This window comes from Nyctibius grandis, chromosome 1, assembly GCF_013368605.1.
Source record: "Nyctibius grandis isolate bNycGra1 chromosome 1, bNycGra1.pri, whole genome shotgun sequence".
In the NCBI taxonomy this organism is placed as follows: domain Eukaryota; kingdom Metazoa; phylum Chordata; class Aves; order Nyctibiiformes; family Nyctibiidae; genus Nyctibius; species Nyctibius grandis.
Genome location: NC_090658.1, coordinates 44,633,860 through 44,652,068, shown reverse-complemented (window position 1 = coordinate 44,652,068; position 18,209 = coordinate 44,633,860). Strand labels below are relative to the sequence as shown.

Sequence of the window (18,209 nt, the reverse complement as noted above, 5' to 3'; positions counted from 1 at the left end):
TGCTCATTCAAGTGAAATGAATCTAATATAAATCAAATCCTGTGACAGTGAGCACTTGGAATTGATAGAAGGCTTTTGAAAATATGAAAGTGACAAACCAAGAAAATAAATTAAAAGTTGTCTGTGGTCTTGCTTTTGGATCTGTTTTTGCTTTGGTTTGTTGGAAAATGCAAGAAGACTTTTCTCTGAAGTTAATTCCTCATGTTTTAATTATCTTGAAAAAGTTAAAGCCATCAATGAGAGGATAAGCAAATCATCTTTTTTTCAACTTGCATGTAAATGAAAGTCATAAGAATAGCTGGATGAAGTCAGCCCAAAGATTTGTCTTGCTTAGTTTCCTGCCACTGACATAGGCTAATAGCAGATGACTGGAGAAGTGTGAAAGATCAAGAAAAGTACATAGTGACAGTTTTCCAGTCTCACTAGCTTTGGCTAGTCATGGTTCAAAGATTTTTCCAGAGCTGGAGGTGGTATATTTGTACATGTAGTTTGTTCTGCTCTCAATGCGTGATTCAACAGAGAAAATATGTTACGATAATTTCCTCCAAAAGAATAACTTAAAGCATGTAGTAAGAGCGCATGTGTTTGCTAACCTTCGAGCGTGTGTTTTCAGCTTGTGAAAATTATGATCATTTCCATTTTTGTGAGTAGATGAGTCTTGTCACTTTCTTCTGTCTGAATATAGGAATATGATATGGAAGGGACTTAGAACTGTTGCTGTAAAATTTCACATAGAAGAAAAAAAAGAGATTAAAATTATTATTTCTATATTATGGAGAAAGTAGGTCTAGTTTTGTGTCTGCCAAAAGGACTTCTGGAGACAAATGGAATTCCTTGAGGTAGCAAAGGAGGCTACTGTATTTGTATTGAGATCTGACAGCAGTTCAGGGATTGTTAAAGAATATACTTTATTATCAGTTCAGATCAAAGTGGTTGTCAAGCCAGCAGGTAGAGCTATTTGGTTTCAGACTGAATCAGCAGAAGAATTTATCTATTAAATAATTCAAAATTAAAAAGTAGCTATTTTGAAATCCTTTCTGAGAATATTATCTCTTACCTGTAGCCAAACAGGCATAAACAGAGAAGGGGTAGATTACGTTCAGTGGTGCAAATCAGAATTCCTACTCTGTGTCGTCTTCTACATTTGTGTAAGGTGGAAGCCCTACAGACCTCATTATCAGAAAATGAGATGATAAAACAAAATCTGTTTTCTAGAAAAATAAAGAAATAAAAAAAAAACCACTGTGAGGACTGGATGTTTTTTCCCTTGTATCTAATAATAATAGAGCAAGGCTTAAGGAGGATAAGCACACTTAACGCAAGAAAAAAATTCAACATTGCTGGATTTTTCTTAGCTAAAGAATTGGAAATTATGGTCTTAGAGCAACTATGTCTTTTGAATGAATGTGCTAGCTGAAGTTGCTTCTTAAATGCTTTGAATTTAATTGAAGCAGTTTCCAAGTTTAAGCTAGTTATATTCTGCTGTAGAAGAAATAATAAAAGTAATTGGCTGGCCATTCTGAATCTCTCTGGACAGAAGAAGCAATTGAACGTGTTGTGGATGTTTTTCAGAAACTTGAGTGCTTTACATTTGTGCATGTATAGTATTTATATACATGTGTATCGAGCCTTGCTTTTCTAGCAACCATTAGCGTGCTCCCAGGAGATGAGATCTCAGTGATCTCAATTCTTGTTGTAACAATCAACTTTTTGAGTGAAGCTGCATATACCCGTAACAAATTGAAATGTAGTGATCTTTAAGCATGTTGTTCTTACAATACCTGTTCTTTGTACTCTGCTTTGTTCCAATCAGAGAAAGTTCTTCTAGAGTCTAAGAGAATAAATAATAGTTCTAGTAGTCAGCCATGACTCACAGACATAACTTTCCGTGTTTGTGTGTGCTGTTTTGTAGGTCATGTACCAATTGAGAAGATGTAGACAGACTTCAGTAAAAAGTGGCTACCTTATTTTATCAAAAAAGATGCTAAAAAAAACCCTACAACCTAAAATGCCACCTCTTTACTACTACTGTTTGGAGGGGGGAATTATGTTTCTTATATAATGTATATGCATATATAAAATAAATAAAATTTAAATATCTTTTTTTTCCTAAACCTTATCGGTAGTATCCTTTGCTTACAAGCCTACTTTGCTCACTCCCTGAATTCTGATAAGCAGAAGAAGCTGACGGAGTAGCTTGCACTGTAAACAAATGCAATGAAAGAACATTTTTTGATTCTTTTTAAGGTAATTTTGAAAAGAATGCTTTTAAAAAAATAATAAATCTTTCAGAGTGACATTTCAAAATGAGTTCATAAGAGGAAAATAAAACTGAATTATAAGAGGAAAATAAAACTGAATTATAAGAGGAAAATAAAACTGAATTATAAGAACTCAAAACGAGTTCATAAGAGGAAAATAAACTGAATAAAACATAAGAGGAAAATAAAAATGAGATTCTCATTACCAGAGAATCTTCTTTGTAGTCCTTATTTGGGTAAATTCATAGGTCTGCTTACAGCTATATGTGGTCTTTGTAGTAAGTTTTTTGGAAATATGACATAAACTTATATGTTTCATGGCAGTACGTTTATCTGGGTCATATATTATGTGGTGCTAATTAAACTTCTTAAGAATACGAGAACCAAAGAACAAAACAGCCGTATTTCAAACTATGCTGGCATCATGAGCGTGTTCATCAGCTCTGGATTAGCTGGAAATGGCAATGCATACTCTTGTGGCATTTTTGTGAATTTTTTTTCCTGATAATAAGGTATTGTTTCCTAATAACTGAGGAAGCTATTATTTTAGCTGTCAGTTACAGTAGTGTATAATGTAATTAAAATAAGCTGTGTTCTACAGTCGTTCAAGAGAAATGAGGAGTAATCATGCCTTAAAATAGTGATAAAATTTATATACAGCTTTTGAAACTTGAGTATGCTTTCAAATAAGTTCTTGTCCCACAGACCCATTCACACAGTTGCATGCATGTGCTCCCCTGAGAGGTGTGATTTACAAGCACACACATCTCCCCTAGGAACGCGAGTGCCTTAGCTGCGCACACCTCCTGTGGGAGATGCGGGTGCTCCAGCTTGTGTCCCTGCGCTGCTTCCTGCGGTGTATTAACGTGCACGCTGGAAGAAAGCACCCACGAGGTCACACATGTGCACTGAGATGTGCGGCGTATATGTTGCTCCCCACAATGTCTGTCCTTGCTGGGCATAGGCTCACCTTGGCATCTGACCAGGAGGCAGCTCTGTCTGGCCTAGGTGGAGATGTGCTGCTGGTAGGGTTGCTTTTGATGGCATCAAACCAGGTTTTGCCTGCTGCTCTGGTATCCTCTTCTTTCTGCCCACAGTTACAGATGTTCAAGATTATTTTATGCTTCCCATCAAGTGAAGTCTTCCCTGCCCTGTTTAATCTGGCAGAAGGGTTGTCTTCCTCCTTAGCCCTTCTCAGCCAGTTTTGAGTATTCCACTTACACAGAGTGTTTACACAGGCATTGCTATTTTAACAGCTGTTTTTATCCTTGCCGTTTTGCTGGGAGAGATGTGTGGATTCCCCAGCAGTAGATGACATACTACTTTGCTTACCTCACAGGATGGGAGTAACATTCTGCTGTATCACACATTTAGAGTACTTCGAGCCATAATTGAAAAGAACACATCCTCCCCTGCTGAAGAACATGTTTTGTTCTTCCCAGATCACTTTCCAGAGGAATCCTGATATTTCAGCAGATATACTGTTACTAGAAGTATTGACCATATTAAATTGTAATCCATTTCCCCAGGTCTGACTTTCACAGCAAGCCAGAGAAATGGAGGGAAGTATAGTAAAGCTTGTTGCTGTAATGTTTTCAGCCTGACGGAGTTGCAATTGCTTCTCAGATCTTTGTGGCCTTTTTTCCCCCTTCGTGTTATTAAGTTTTCTTCTGGTGGGAATTTTGACTTTTGTATATTTGTGTAGTCCTGAAATGCCAAGTTATCCTGGCAAAGGCATTACATGTTTTCAGTTTTTCCTTCTTCAGTGAGTTTTATAAGTTGCGTATGGACATGTTTTTAAATTTACAGACAGCAGTTGTGACCAATCAGATGTTACTGTTTGCATGAAATTTATGTTCCTGCCCAAAAGAAGATATGTCTATATTAAATTAGACTATCTCTCCTTCAAGAATGACAGATTCACCTCCAGGAGTATCTACTTAGAGCACAAAACAAACTCTTCAAGTACAGGAAGACATCAATATCGTTTTAGTGTCTATGAAGAAAAAGCAATTTCCATTTAGCAAGGGGAGAATGCGTTCCCAAGATTCCTTTTAGCCTCAGAAGGTATCAGTTAGGAAGTTTTGATTGTTTCACTGTGTGTCACTCTACCCATCAGAGACTTCTGCTCTCTGCTGTCAATAGAACAGTGTTGAAACAAAACTGTTGTCCCTAGCCACTATTCAAATGTGTCCTGTGTACCAGCAGAACCTTAAGATAGCCTCTGGAACTGCAGATGTCTGTCTGTCTTTCCTTGTTTTGTGAAAGCTCAGACTCCGCTTTCTTGTCTGTTTGACTGAGGTAGACTTACAAGAACTTCAAGTACATGCTGATGTTTGCAAAGCTTCTGCTGTGCAGTCAGGAATTTGATACACCATAGCAGATTAGTGTTAGGTGTCACTTATAAGCGTTGTTTAACGCCACAGCTCCCACAGACTGTTCTAAAACTTGAAGGGTTTTCTATATTGCAGTGTGTAGATTCTTCTAAAAACGGTCTGGTCTGTTGAGCACCTTCCCCTAGAAGGAAGAGATCTGTTAGGACCCTATCTAGAAAAGACGTGCATGGATTCAACCGGCTGTATTTTATGACACCTTATGAGCTTTGTAGTGTGTGTGCCCCAGACATGATGATAATTGCCTTGAGATAATCATTGAAACAGGTGGTACTGGGCAAAGGAGCCCTTCCATCCACCTTTACAATCTAGGCTGATAAAGCTGACCTCTCTCTCCTTGGCTGATAAGCTTGCTTCTGCAGTCAGCTCAAGTGTGTAACTGTTGGCAGAACAGTTTATGTACTACTGCATTATTCTTCAGGTACTGAGAAGTGTGCGTGTGTGACATTTCTCTAGCATATGAAGAGCCATCATGTACCTGTAATGATGAGCAGTGCCACCACTTTGTTTTACATTAGCAAAGAAGAATGATGCCAAATTTCCTCTATTCGGGAAAATGGTTAACCAGATTAGCTGACAGCTAATCTGAATTTTAATGACTATCTTTCAAGGGCCCTAGGAATGTTAGTTGATAGGCTGTATTGCTTCAGGCTACTGAATCATGAATAGGAAGTGTCCTACAAGCTAACTTCCCAGATTGGGGTCAACCTCTCTATTTTAAAAGTCAGTAAGAAGTGTCAGTATTAACCAGAGCCAGCTGGTTGTCAGAGCCCCACTTGGGCATATTCCAGATTTTCTGCTTAAGGGAATTGGGACATATCTTCTACCACTTAATTTCTGCACAGTGTATTGTCCTAGCTGCAGGATATTTTACACACATGGGAGCAAAATTCCTGTTCTCAGACTTCTGAATGTTCAGCTTAAGTCAGATTGATCAGTAGTCCGCAGGTTCTTCCATCTGATGATATGCATGCTGGATGACTCTTTGGATTAGGATTTATCTGTTTAGTTCCCAGTTATGGAAACTGATTGCTAACAGGTGTGCTTTTTCATGAGTCCAGGTGCTGTACACTAGTTGTTTGGTACGTACATATGGCTTGTACAGTTCATATTCCCTAGTGTGAAAGTTAATACAGGCAGTGTATTTTAGGGAAAACAAGTTACAGGTAAGTGACCTCTCTCCTTGAATACACAATCATTTTGCCTGAAAATAGGTGCCTATCGCAGTCTCCTTTTCTATCCTTCTCTGTGACAGTTCTTGAAAAAGTAGATCAAATTGACAGAACGGTACTGAAAAAGAGACTTAGGCTGTGGAATGGATTTGAGTATACATTAGATAAGATAGCATGGGATAGGAACAGGAGAGAGAAACCCTATGATCTTGCTGTGATCAAAACAAAAAATAGAAGGGTCTTGAGAGAGAAAGGCACCATACTTTTCCTGTAGCTTCAAATGACAAGGGGCAAGGTAACTAGTTTCCTTTGCATTTTTTCCTAGGGATAGAACTGGCTCCTGCAAAGACAACAAGGAAGGAGATGCCAATAGAAATGGTGACCTGAGAGGACGGAAATGGGCTTAGGAATGGGTATGGTGATGGAGAGACCCAAAGGGCTTGGCTATGCCAGGGGTAAATGGCATGACAGGAAGGATGCAGATGTGAGGGTCTAGATTAGCTCTGGTGAAAGGGTTGGGGAGAGCAAAGGAAGAAAAGTAGCAGAACTGTTGAGTGCAGAGGGATGGCGATGACAAAATGGGGAGAATCAAGGTGATATGAAAAAGGACAGGAGCTGTCCGAATAAACATACAGCAGGACCAAGGATGAATTGCAGATAGACAAGAGTACAAGTTTGCTTTCCAGAGCCCGAAGTAGAATCCTGCACTATCTGCTATCTATGAAGCTGTTTGACTTAATTAAATGCAGAAGTGATATACTTCACAGGTAAGAGATGTTATATTTAAGATGGTGAAAATGTCATTTAATGTTTTAAGAAGTGGTGTTAAGAGAGTCACATAATTTTTACATTTGAGGAAGTTTAACATTTAAACTAGCCAAATCACAGAATCACAGAATCACAGAATGTTAGGGATTGGAAGGGACCTCGAAAGATCATCTAGTCCAATCCCACTGCCGGAGCAGGATTGCCTAGACCATATCACACAGGAACGCGTCCAGGCAGGTTTTGAATGTCTCCAGAGAAGGAGACTCCACAACCTCTCTGGGCAGCCTGTTCCAGTGTTCAGTCACCCTCACCATAAAGAAGTTTTTCCTCAAATTTATGCGGAACCTCCTGTGTTCCAGCTTGCACCCATTGCCCCTTGTCCTGTCAAGGGATGTCACTGAGAAGAGCCTGGCTCCATCCTCTTGACACTTGCCCTTTACATATTTATAAACATTAATGAGGTCACCCCTCAGTCTCCTCTTCTCCAAGCTAAAGAGACCCAGCTCCCTCAGCCTCTCCTCATAAGGGAGATGTTCCACTCCCTTAATCATCTTCGTGGCTCTGCGCTGGACTCTCTCTAGCAGTTCCCTGTCCTTCTTGAACTGAGGGGCCCAGAACTGGACACAATATTCCAGATGCGGCCTCACCAGGGCAGAGTAGAGGGGGAGGAGAACCTCTCTCGACCTGCTAACCACACCCCTTCTAATACACCCCAGGATGCCATTGGCCTTCTTGGCCACAAGGGCACACTGCTGGCTCATGGTCATCCTGTTGTCCACTAGGACCCCCAGGTCCCTTTCCCCTATGCTGGTCTCCAACAACTCTGTCCCCAACTTGTACTGGTACATGGGGTTGTTCTTGCCCAGATGCAGGACTCTACACTTGCCCTTGTTATATTTCATTAAATTTCTCCCCGCCCAACTCTCCAGCCTGTCCAGGTCCCTCTGAATGGCTGCGCAGCCTTCCGGCGTATCAGCCACTCCTCTCAGTTTTGTGTCATCAGTGAACTTGCTGACAGTGCACTCTATTCCCTCATCCAAGTCATTAATGAATATATTGACTAGTACTGGTCCCAGTACCGACCCTTGAGGGACTCTGCTAGACACAGACCTCCAACTGGACTCTGTCCCATTGACCACCACTCTCTGGCTTCTTTCCTTCAGCCAGTTCACAATCCACCTCACTACCCGATCATCCAGACCACACTTCCTCAGTTTAGCTGCGAGGATGCTGTGGGAGACCGTGTCAAACGCTTTACTGAAATCGAGATAGACCACATCCACAGCTTTACCATCATCTATCCACCGGGTAACATCCTCATAAAAGGCTATCAAGTTGGTTGAGCAAGACTTCCCATTGGTGAAGCCATGCTGAGTGCCCCTAATGATCCCCCTATCCTTGATGTGCCTAGAGACAGCACCAAGAACAAGTTGTTCCATCACCTTTCCGGGGATGGAGGTGAGGCTGACCGGTCTATAGTTACCCGGGTCCTCCTTCTTGCCCTTTTTGAAGACTGGAGTGACATTCGCTTTCCTCCAGTCCTCAGACACCTCTCCCGTTGCCCACGACTTTGCAAAGATGATGGAGAGTGGCCTAGCAATGACTTCCGCCAGCTCCCTCAGCACCCGCGGGTGCATCCCATCAGGGCCCATGGATTTATGGACGTCCAGGTTGCTTAATTGGTCCCTGACCCAGCCCTCATCAACCAAGACAGATTCCTCCTCTATCCTGACTTCTTCTGAGGCCTCAGGGGTCCGGGGCTCCTCAGGACAGCCTCCAACAGTATAGACAGAGGCAAAGAAGGCATTCAGTAACTCCGCCTTCTTTTTATCCTCTGTCTCCAGGACCCCCACCTCATTCATCAGTGGGCCTACATTGCCTCTAGTGTTGGCTTTACCTGCAATGTATTTGAAGAAGCCCTTTCTGTTGTCCTTGACCTCTCTTGCAAGGTTTAATTCCAAGGAGGCCTTAGCTTTCCTAGTCGCCTCCCTACATCCTCTGACAACAGACTTATATTCCTCCCAAGTGGCCAGCCCCTCCTTCCACGATCTGTACACCCTCTTCTTCCACTTGAGTTTGCCCAGCAGTTCCCTGTTCAACCATGCAGGTCTCCTGGTACCCTTCCTTGACTTCCTACCTGTTGGGATGCTCTGATCTTGAGCTTGGAAGAAGCAGTCCTTGAATGCTAACCAGCTATCTTGGGCCCCCTTACCTTCTAGTACCCTGTCCCATGGGATTTCCCCTAGCAATTGCTTGAAAAGGCCAAAGTTGGCCCTCCTGAAGTTCAGGGTTGTGATTCTGCTAGCTATTCTGTTCCTGCCACATGAGATCCTGAACTCTACCATCTCATGGTCACTACAACCAAGGCTGCCCTCAACCTTCACCTCTTCAACCAGACCCTCCTTGTTAGTGAGGATCAGATCCAGCAGCGCTCCTCTCCTAGTTGGCTCATCCACCATTTGCATCAGAAAGTTATCATCAACGCACTGGAGGAACCTCCTGGACTGGGGATGGCTGGCTGAGTAGGCCAAATGGCCTACAAATGTTTGCAAGCCATGAAGAACTGTAAAGGAATGGAAGAAAAGACTTAAGAGAAGGTTACTGGATTAAAAGTGTAGAGAATTGAAAACGCTTATCGAACATGAAAGTACACACTGGATTTACATTCTCTAACAGTATGCCGTTCTGCTTGTTTTGTAATCATTGTGCTCTAAACTTAGTCACTACAAAACTAGAATGAAAATATTTTTGAAGTAAATAATACCTGGTTTCTACCCAGATCCTTCATTGATATGAGAGTACTTTTTTAAGTATTAGAAATTATAATGAATGAAACTGGCACAGGCAATTTTCAGTACTGATTTTTTAATAAAATGTGAATATATGGTGCCTAAGCTATTCCATTTACTTATAATGGGTCCATAGGATTCAGGGTCTCTAGTTACTGTTTTTCTGAGAGAATTTTGAACTCCATAGCATTGGTGGTTTATATTACAGTTTGCTAATCAGCCACTTGATGTTTACATGCTGTTCTGAAAAGAGGAGTTTTATTTACATAAGTGATTTCTTCCTCCTGAGTACTTTCCAACCAAAGTCTGTACTCTTCTCAGCTGGAAGGCAGACAGGTAATAATAACCACCAATTTTCTTCCTGCTGTTTTCTGGCTCATCCTCCTATCAGATCCTCCATCTGCTCTGTGACACCATTCCCACAACTTGTCTCTGCCAGTTCTTCCTAGATACTGTGTTTCCTTGCTAACTTTGATAGAAATAGTCAAAGCAATTGCAGGGCAAGAAATTGTCATGCAGTAAAGTTTTTTCAGTGCTCAAGAAAAACTAAGTAACCTCATAGGACTGTGTAGAACATATATTAGCTGGATAATTCTGTTGACTATTCAGTTTCAAAATTGTTACCGAGTTAGTATCAGAATTTTTAAAAGTTTGAGTTTGTGTGAGAGTTTCAAGTGGTACAGTTTGCATCTTGTGTCATTTGTGTGGATGGAAGGACAAGGCTGCGTTCTTTTAGAATTGCAAGTGAATTATTCAAGTCAAGTATAATGAGGCAATGACTATTCTGAGTATTCCTATGGGCCTTAGGCTGTGATAAGACTCCAGACACATTTGTTGTATGATTTAGGTAATTCTGTGTCTATCCACAGGTAGAAACTTAATTTTCTGGAAAAACTTGAGTTGATAATGAGTTTGGAAACAACAGATCAGTTATTTCTAATAGTGGCACTGACGCTGTAATTTTGATATGTAAGTACATTTGGAGATCTGGTGCTGCAGTTCTCCTGGCATCTCACAATGTGAACTTGTTGGGTCAAATACTATCAAAGATACTTTGCAAGTCTTACCTGGTCGCACTGAGTGAGGTGACTCACTGAGTCTAAAATTAGTCTGTAGAATTGCCTTTTGACTGCTTTGGTTCCGAGTATTTTTAAAAAGTAATGATTAGTACTTTTGAGACTAGTCATTCCTATGATAACTTTTTATATTTCACCTTTTCCTGGCTGCTCTGTTCTAGGCATCCTAGAGGAGGATCGTTTATCCGGCCAAACAAGGCAAATTTTGGAGTAGATTTTCTTACTGCAGTAAAGGATCGGTACGGGTTAAATGATGAGCAAGACGTTCAACACGGGACAGAGAATATATTAGTATTTGGAAAGAAGACTGTGGAATTTGTTGGCATGGATTCTATTGCAGAACAACAAAGGCAAGTGTAATTTAGGAAAATCTAAGGTACACTCTTAGCAATTGATTAGTCAAGTAGTAGTTCAACTGTAAGGAAAGGAAGCTGGCTGCCTTGCATATCATGTTGTCATATCTCTAAAAGTAAGCCAAACTGCACTATGGTGGAAGAGACAAGAAATCTTCCTATTGTGGCTTCATAATTTACCTATTTTGTGGATAGGAACTGGGATTATGTCATGTTTGAGTGCTCACAATCCTAATTTTGATTTCACAAAGTAGGAGGTGATGGTATTTGGGGAGGAATGAGTGAGATAAATTATGATGATATTGGCAGTCATTATACACATGCATGGTCCTTTTTAAATAGATGTATTTTAATATTTTCTTAATATTGTACAGTATTATTTAATCTTTGTTTATCAGTAATGATTCTGTAACTAAGAGAGGGAAGGCAGAAAGTCACTGTACTGCTCTTGAAGAAGTCTTTCAGTCAGTTCATGTCACGTTCACTTATATGGAAGGGTAAGAAAGGAAGTAACTTAATGATATGTAATAGATTGCAGTTTTAATACCAGTAGAAAGGTATCCGTTCAGTAGGGTGGCAGTTTCCTTCTGAGCTGATATTCCACAACTATTCTCCCTTTGTCTCCCAGAACATACTAAGCAGTCGAAAATACTCTGTTTTTGTCTTTTTTGATAAGTGATACAAAGAATGCCCAAATAACTTAGAACCTCTTGCAAAAAGCATTACAAGAAACCTGTTTAACTTGGAACCTCTAATTAAATTCTAATTAAATTAAATAAAGTTAGCATAGCTATATTTTGCCTGTTTTATCACTCTTTTTTTTCAGTTGGATGAGGGTTGGCTGGGTTTTTTTTTGGAGGATGGGGGTTGTGGTTCAACCAGACCTATTTTGTAGTAGCAATGTAAAGGCAAAAAATAGAGGAGATGTGTCTGCACATTGCTACTTCTAGAGGAGATGATATTATGAAAAGGATATTATTTAGTTGTAACAACCAGGTATTTATATAATGTACCTACTTCTGTTTGAAGATAACTTAACAGAATGTTCTTTCTCATTTAGCCGACTGAACCAACTGGTAGATATCTCAGTGCGTGAGTGTGCAGTGAGCCATGCTGGTCAGAAAGAGGAGATCAGCAGAACATGTGCTAGTATCCTTTTTTGCTATATTGCACGATACCACAAATAAAGTACATACTTTAGCATTCCAAGTGTTCACTTCAATGAATGATATTTGTATCCTTTTATTTAAAGTGTTTGAAACTGCAGTTTATATTTAGAAGCTTAATGCAATGTTTACAGAGTTAAAAAGTAGATGCCTACAATTTTTGAGAGGGAGTGCAGATTGTGGATAAAAATAGAAGTATTGTCATAGGTTGCTACTGTGGCTGCAATTTCAGAAGGCTCCAGCAATGTTTGGTTTTTTTTAAATTTAAGTCTATAATAGATAACCCCATAAAAATACAACTGATATTGTCTGTAGGCACCAGAGGTTTCCAATATATAATAAATAATGCATTAAATATACTGCGTGTTGTAGTGATGTTATGGAAATACAAAGCAGGTATTTGTTCATTTATAAGGACTGGTAAGAGTTCTTGTCAACATTGAAATTAATCCATTTTAGGATTTGTAAAGTTAAGCTCTTTTATAAAACTATAAGCCATTTCTATACCACAAATCAAAATAAAATTTGCTGTAACTGAGCAGTAGTATCTCTTAGCCCAAATAAGTGTAATCTATTTCTGTTGATTTGATTCAAAACCAAACCCTAATTCTAATTTCTGAAAAAGGAAGTTCAGATTTGAAATAAGTTTCTTTTTCTTAATGTGAAATTTCAGATATCAGGCATATAAATCTATCAAAAAATCTGATATCATCATGGGAGACAGTAACAGCTATTGCTTCTGAAGTTCAAAATTTGGAAACACTTAATATCAGGTATAAATATTCATATTTGATTTTCTGTTCCTTTGGGGTACGGACAAAAAAAGAAGAGGCTCTTTTAGATACAGGGTCAGCTTTCTAAAGGTAATCGGATGCCTCAATACTATTTTAATGGGAGCTAAGTTTTTAAATACTTTTTTTTTAAATCTTGTCCTTAAACAACTTGTGTGCATGCTATATTTTTCAGACATGCCTTTTCAAGGAAAGACTAGAACCCTAGGAGTTTAGCATCTATGTAAAACTAAATTGTGGAGAAGTGCTTGGGACAGATGGATGTTGACTGGAGTTTTGTAAAATTAGAAAAATCACAATTGTCTGAAAAATAGAATACAGATTTTGGCCATTAGACATTTACAGGAATTGAGGCATTTGTCTTTGTGTTCCACATAACAGATTTAAATCATTTTTATACAAATTGGCTTGTTGGCTAGGGAGACTGGATTAAAATGCGTTATAGATTTTTATGGGGTGCTGTAGACTCTTTTAAGCAGTTAGACTGAACGTAAAAAAAAATAAGAGTACTTTTATAGAAATGAGGAAACAGAGAGTATAGAAACTTAGGTTTACAGCAGCATAAGATGCCTTTATATGCTTCTGTGACATCTAAGATAATTAATTCTCTTGACTTTAAAGCTTAGTTTGCCCCAAGGCAGAACTGACTTAACATGTGTATGCATCCACATTGCGTGTTTGCAGCAAGGAGACCAGCTTCACGGCAGACATAGCCAGATTTGCTGGGTGCTTGTGCAGCAGGTCAGGCTCTCTGGATCCTTGTGCATAGGGTCTGCATGGCACTGGCAGAGTGTGGGGACTCCGCTGGCAGATGGGCCCCTCAGAAGAAGCCAAGACCTTGGGGTGACACTGCTGCAGGAGTTTGCAGCCTGCCTGTGAAAGCACTAGTGACACATCCTTATCACTTAAAAATCTCACTTAGCATTTTTTTAGTTAGGTTTAGCAGTAGCTATCTGTTTGCCTTCTGGGTTTGCAAACCTGTTTGGGTTCTTTTCATGAGCTCGGGATTTTTTTTCTACGTAGAAAAACTGTAAATATATTCTCATTTTCTTTTAAAGTCATTCCAAGTGTCTTAAGACTTTACCTCTGGTTTTTATTATTGTTGATATATTCTGACTGCCCAGGCAAGTCTTTATTTAGGAGCCCACTTTCATTTAAATATGATCCTTTACCAACAGTGTCTTGACACCAAACTAAAATATCTGTAATGCTTTAACCAAACTTTAAGCATCCCAAGACCCCAGTCTGTTCCTGTCCTGAAATTATGATGATAAGAACTGTGGATCATGGTGACAGACCTAGAGAAAAATCTCTTGTACAGTGCTGACATTGGGAAAGGAGGGAGGATGTTGTCAAAGCTGCAATTCCATCGAAACAAGAAAGAATTCACAAAATAATTTCAAAATAGAGAACGTTTCTAGTACATACCTATACATTGTAGGTGGCACAGGCCAGAATAATTTTCTGGTATGAGCTAACACAATGGATTAAAGTTTGTAAATAGGTAGCAGCCTAAACCACTAATTTTTAGAAGTTAATGTTACAGCTGAAACTTTAGGCAGTTTGTTTTATTGTCAAGGTTAACACCTTGACTGCTGAATCTTTAAGCGGAGTTGTTCAGCTTTCTTGGAGGTCATACTAGTCATTGAAGACAGCAGCAGGGCAGTGGGACTGAAGGCAGCAACCCCAAATACGACTTTTTTTTAGAGTCTCGGAGATCTGTGTTGATTAGCAGCTTCCAAAGCCTTCATTGTACAGTACACACAATGTAGCTAAAACAATTGAAAGTTATGTAAGCAAATTGAAATAAATACCAAGTTAATTTAATGAAAAAGTGACCCCAGTTCTTGTATTTGTTTTTATAGTTAATGTGACAAAAATGTATTTTTCAAATAGTTGTAGGTGTTCCATTTTCTTCAATATTTAGCACTGAACAGCTGTTTGCAAGCTGGGTGCCATTTGTAAATCTAACTTTGCTAGAGCATATGTTGTCATGATTTATGATTATCAGCATGCATGAGGATACTGAGAATTTATTTTAATTCACCTAGAATAATTTTGAAGGGTTTTCAGAAGTTATTTGTGATAAAATTGGAAAGCAAAATGGGATTGATACTGGAATCTGAGGCTTATGACTAGAAACTGAAATAGTCTGAATTTGTTTTTTATTGTTTTGACCTTCTGTTTACTTTAAAAAAGACAGACATTAGCAGGTAAGTCTGTTACTGATTTTTTTTGTGCAAAGAACATTGGAAGAAGAATAAAAGTGATTAGCAATCCACCAGCTCTCTAAGAGCTTGTTTAAGTGGGGAAATTTAACCCATATGTATGTAAGTATAACTACACTGAGAGATATTTATCATAATATGCGGGTAGATCAGTCCTTAGGAAAGAAATAAAAACTTTTGTCTGGGAGTGAGTAATGAAAACTGATTTGAAGACTTCAGATTTAAGAATCTTTCAACTATTTTATAGTGATACTTTGCTACTGAGAGTGGATTTTACATCCCTTTGTGCTAGTGGGATCTGGATAGTCATGTAGGCTCTTTATTTTCAATTGACACTAAGGAGTGTAAGCCCAAAATCTGACTTTGTTCATTTAATATTAATGAAAATAATTATTTTCATATTCAAAACTTAGGGGAGGAAAAGGGGGAAGGAGGCCACAGGTTAATAAATATGCATTCATGAAGTAGGAAAATAAATTATGAAGGAGTACATTTGAATATAACTAGAAGGATATTTTATAATATTTTATAATATTTTAAAATATGTGACACCTTGGCAGTAACTTTTGAAATTTTTCTGTGTAAATTGTTTTTTTCTTTAATACATAATTCCAAATTAGTGACTTAAATAAATGCAATTATTCATTATGCTAATAATTATTCTTTTTACACAGTGAAAACAAAATGAAATTTCCATCTACAACGACTTCTGTATCCAGTGTATTTTCAAAATTGAGGATTCTGGCACTTAATCAAACTGAGATAACATGGACAGAGGTAATAACCTTTCCTGGTTTTGTTTTTATTTATATTGTTAGGTTTTTTGAGGCAAGGAAAGTACAATAAACATTTATGCATTATATTATGTAATCATATGTAATCATCCTTAGAAAAGGTGCTGTGGCTTAACTCTGTTAGTTACGTAGTAACTAACGTATTTCCTACATAATGTGGAAGTTACATTGGCACAGGAGTCTAATAACTGAAATAAAATTTACCAAGTCAAGATAAAGCAGTTCGAGTATAATATAACTTCATGTCCCAAAGGTTTGTGTGAATGAAAACTTTTTGTTTCCTTGTATTTATGAAACATTTATCTGTATTTTTATGCATATGATAGAACACATGCAAATAGAAAGAATGTATGTCATTGTGACACGAAGTACTTGTTTTGGCATCACTGCACCAGCAGGAGATCGGCTTGCATCTTTGCACATACTGACAGTTCTTGAAATACCTGATGCCTGGTTATATGCAACACAGATATAGCACAGAATACACAAAGCTCTGGCTTGTTTCAGGGACTGAAACATGTAAACATTTAAATGACTCTCCCCTAATGTGACGTCTTATTAAGAATGAAGTCCTGCGGTCAAGTATGTTAGCAGTGGGCCTTTTTTCAGAGATGGGGCTTATGAAGCACGTCTCAGTAGTGCCACATAACTTATAATGGCTTGTAAATTCCAGCCCATTATTTGGATTTCTCAGGGGCAGTTTTTATATGTACTGCATTGTGAAATTATGTGAATTTTCAGATTTCTGCTGCCAGCCATTATCAAGTAATAGACCACTTACCAAAACGGGTTAAGTAGAAAGAAACTTCTTCATTCTCTTCTCTTGCAGCAGAGCTAGAGGAGGGTCATTGCTATGTTTTTGTTTAGTGTCCATTCACTGTGCTCTTAAACCATCAGTGGGGTTTATGCTAGGACAGTTGATAATCCTTCCATAACATCAGCAACACGAACGGTGAAATGAATGGAAGAATTAAGTGGCTACAAACATTTTAAATGTCGTCTAGTGCTCATCAGAGTAAATCTGTGCATTGTGGTGTTTAAAATGTTGTCAGCTTCCTGCAGCTCTCCTCCATACCAGGGTGGCCGAAAGGCTGGTCGGAGCTGTTGCTTCAGGCAGATTAGTGTTCTCTAGGGGTAACTAAGTTTCAGAGAGAAGCCCCAGGTTAGTCAGAGCAATTTAAAATTGTGTATTATATGCATATATCTAAATACATCTGAGATGTCTATTAATATATCAGTAAAAGAGCTTATTACTGTATAATTGTCGGTTGATTGTTCAAAACATAACATACAACCTTCAAGGTGGAAAGATGTCCTGTAGAATATCTTCTAGTTAGCAGCCATTGACTTAGAAATTGAATTAATGCATTTGAGAGTAATGAATTCATGTTTATGGCTCCAAAAACTCTGTGAATTTTTGTTTCTGTAAGGAAGCTGTTTTAAGTAACAGTTGAAAATGTGGCAATTTGAGTTCCTTAGAATTGTGATGTAACTATCATTTGGTTTTGGCAATTTTCTAGTCATTTGGTCACTCTACTGAAGAGTCTTCTGATACTTCAGTTTTGTGCAGTTTTTCTATTCCAGCCATCACAGTGCAGGGCTTTTGTGGGGGAACCCCGCAAAGGTTCTCTGTAGTGAATATGCACCTAATTTCTCTTGACTCTTCAGGCTCTTTTCATGCTTCCTCATCACTAATAGATAAAATCTTTTGGTCTGTCTTGTTGACATAGGGAAACACTATCTAAATTAAAGAGATAATATATTGGTGTTTCTTGCTCTTGAGCAGGAAAAGTTGTTCTGTCTGAGTTTATACATAGAATCATAGAATGGTTTGGGTTGGAAGGGACTTTAAAGATCATCTACGTTTTAATCATACGTTTACGTGTGTTGCAGATATGGCAGCAGGATGATGTTTCATATTTTTGGGTGTGAAGCAGTTGAGCCCCGAATCATATGGTGCCACTTGAAGAGATCTCAGTGTTAATATTTCATATTGTGTATATCATCATCAATGCACAGAATCACAGAATGTTAGGGATTGGAAGGGACCTCGAAAGATCATCTAGTCCAATCCCCCTGCCGGAGCAGGATTGCCTAGACCATATCACACAGGAACGCGTCCAGGCGGGTTTTGAATGTCTCCAGAGAAGGAGACTCCACAACCTCTCTGGGCAGCCTGTTCCAGTGTTCGGTCACCCTCACCGTAAAGAAGTTTTTCCTCAAATTTAAGTGGAACCTCCTGTGTTCCAGCTTGCACCCATTGCCCCTTGTCCTGTCAAGGGATGTCACTGAGAAGAGCCTGGCTCCATCCTCATGACACTTGCCCTTTACATATTTATAAACATTAATGAGGTCACCCCTCAGTCTCCTCTTCTCTAAGCTAAAGAGACCCAGCTCCCTCAGCCTCTCCTCATAAGG

The 18,209-nt window shown here is 39.0% G+C and overlaps 1 protein-coding gene across 3 annotated transcripts in view; it reads left to right on the top strand.

The window, feature by feature from the left end:
* The window catches only part of TBCE (tubulin folding cofactor E), a 31,157-nt gene that overhangs the window by 3,905 nt on the left and 9,043 nt on the right, over window positions 1-18,209 (top strand). For 2 of the 3 annotated variants that reach the window (XM_068414055.1, XM_068414220.1), the window contains exons 4-7: window positions 10,621-10,809; window positions 11,873-11,961; window positions 12,652-12,751; window positions 15,672-15,774. In XM_068414055.1, the coding sequence (XP_068270156.1) occupies window positions 10,621-10,809; window positions 11,873-11,961; window positions 12,652-12,751; window positions 15,672-15,774 (481 nt within the window). Of the gene's footprint in view, window positions 1-10,255; window positions 10,353-10,620; window positions 10,810-11,872; window positions 11,962-12,651; window positions 12,752-15,671; window positions 15,775-18,209 lie in introns of those variants that run through there. The other variant, XM_068414137.1, reaches the window with a different exon arrangement.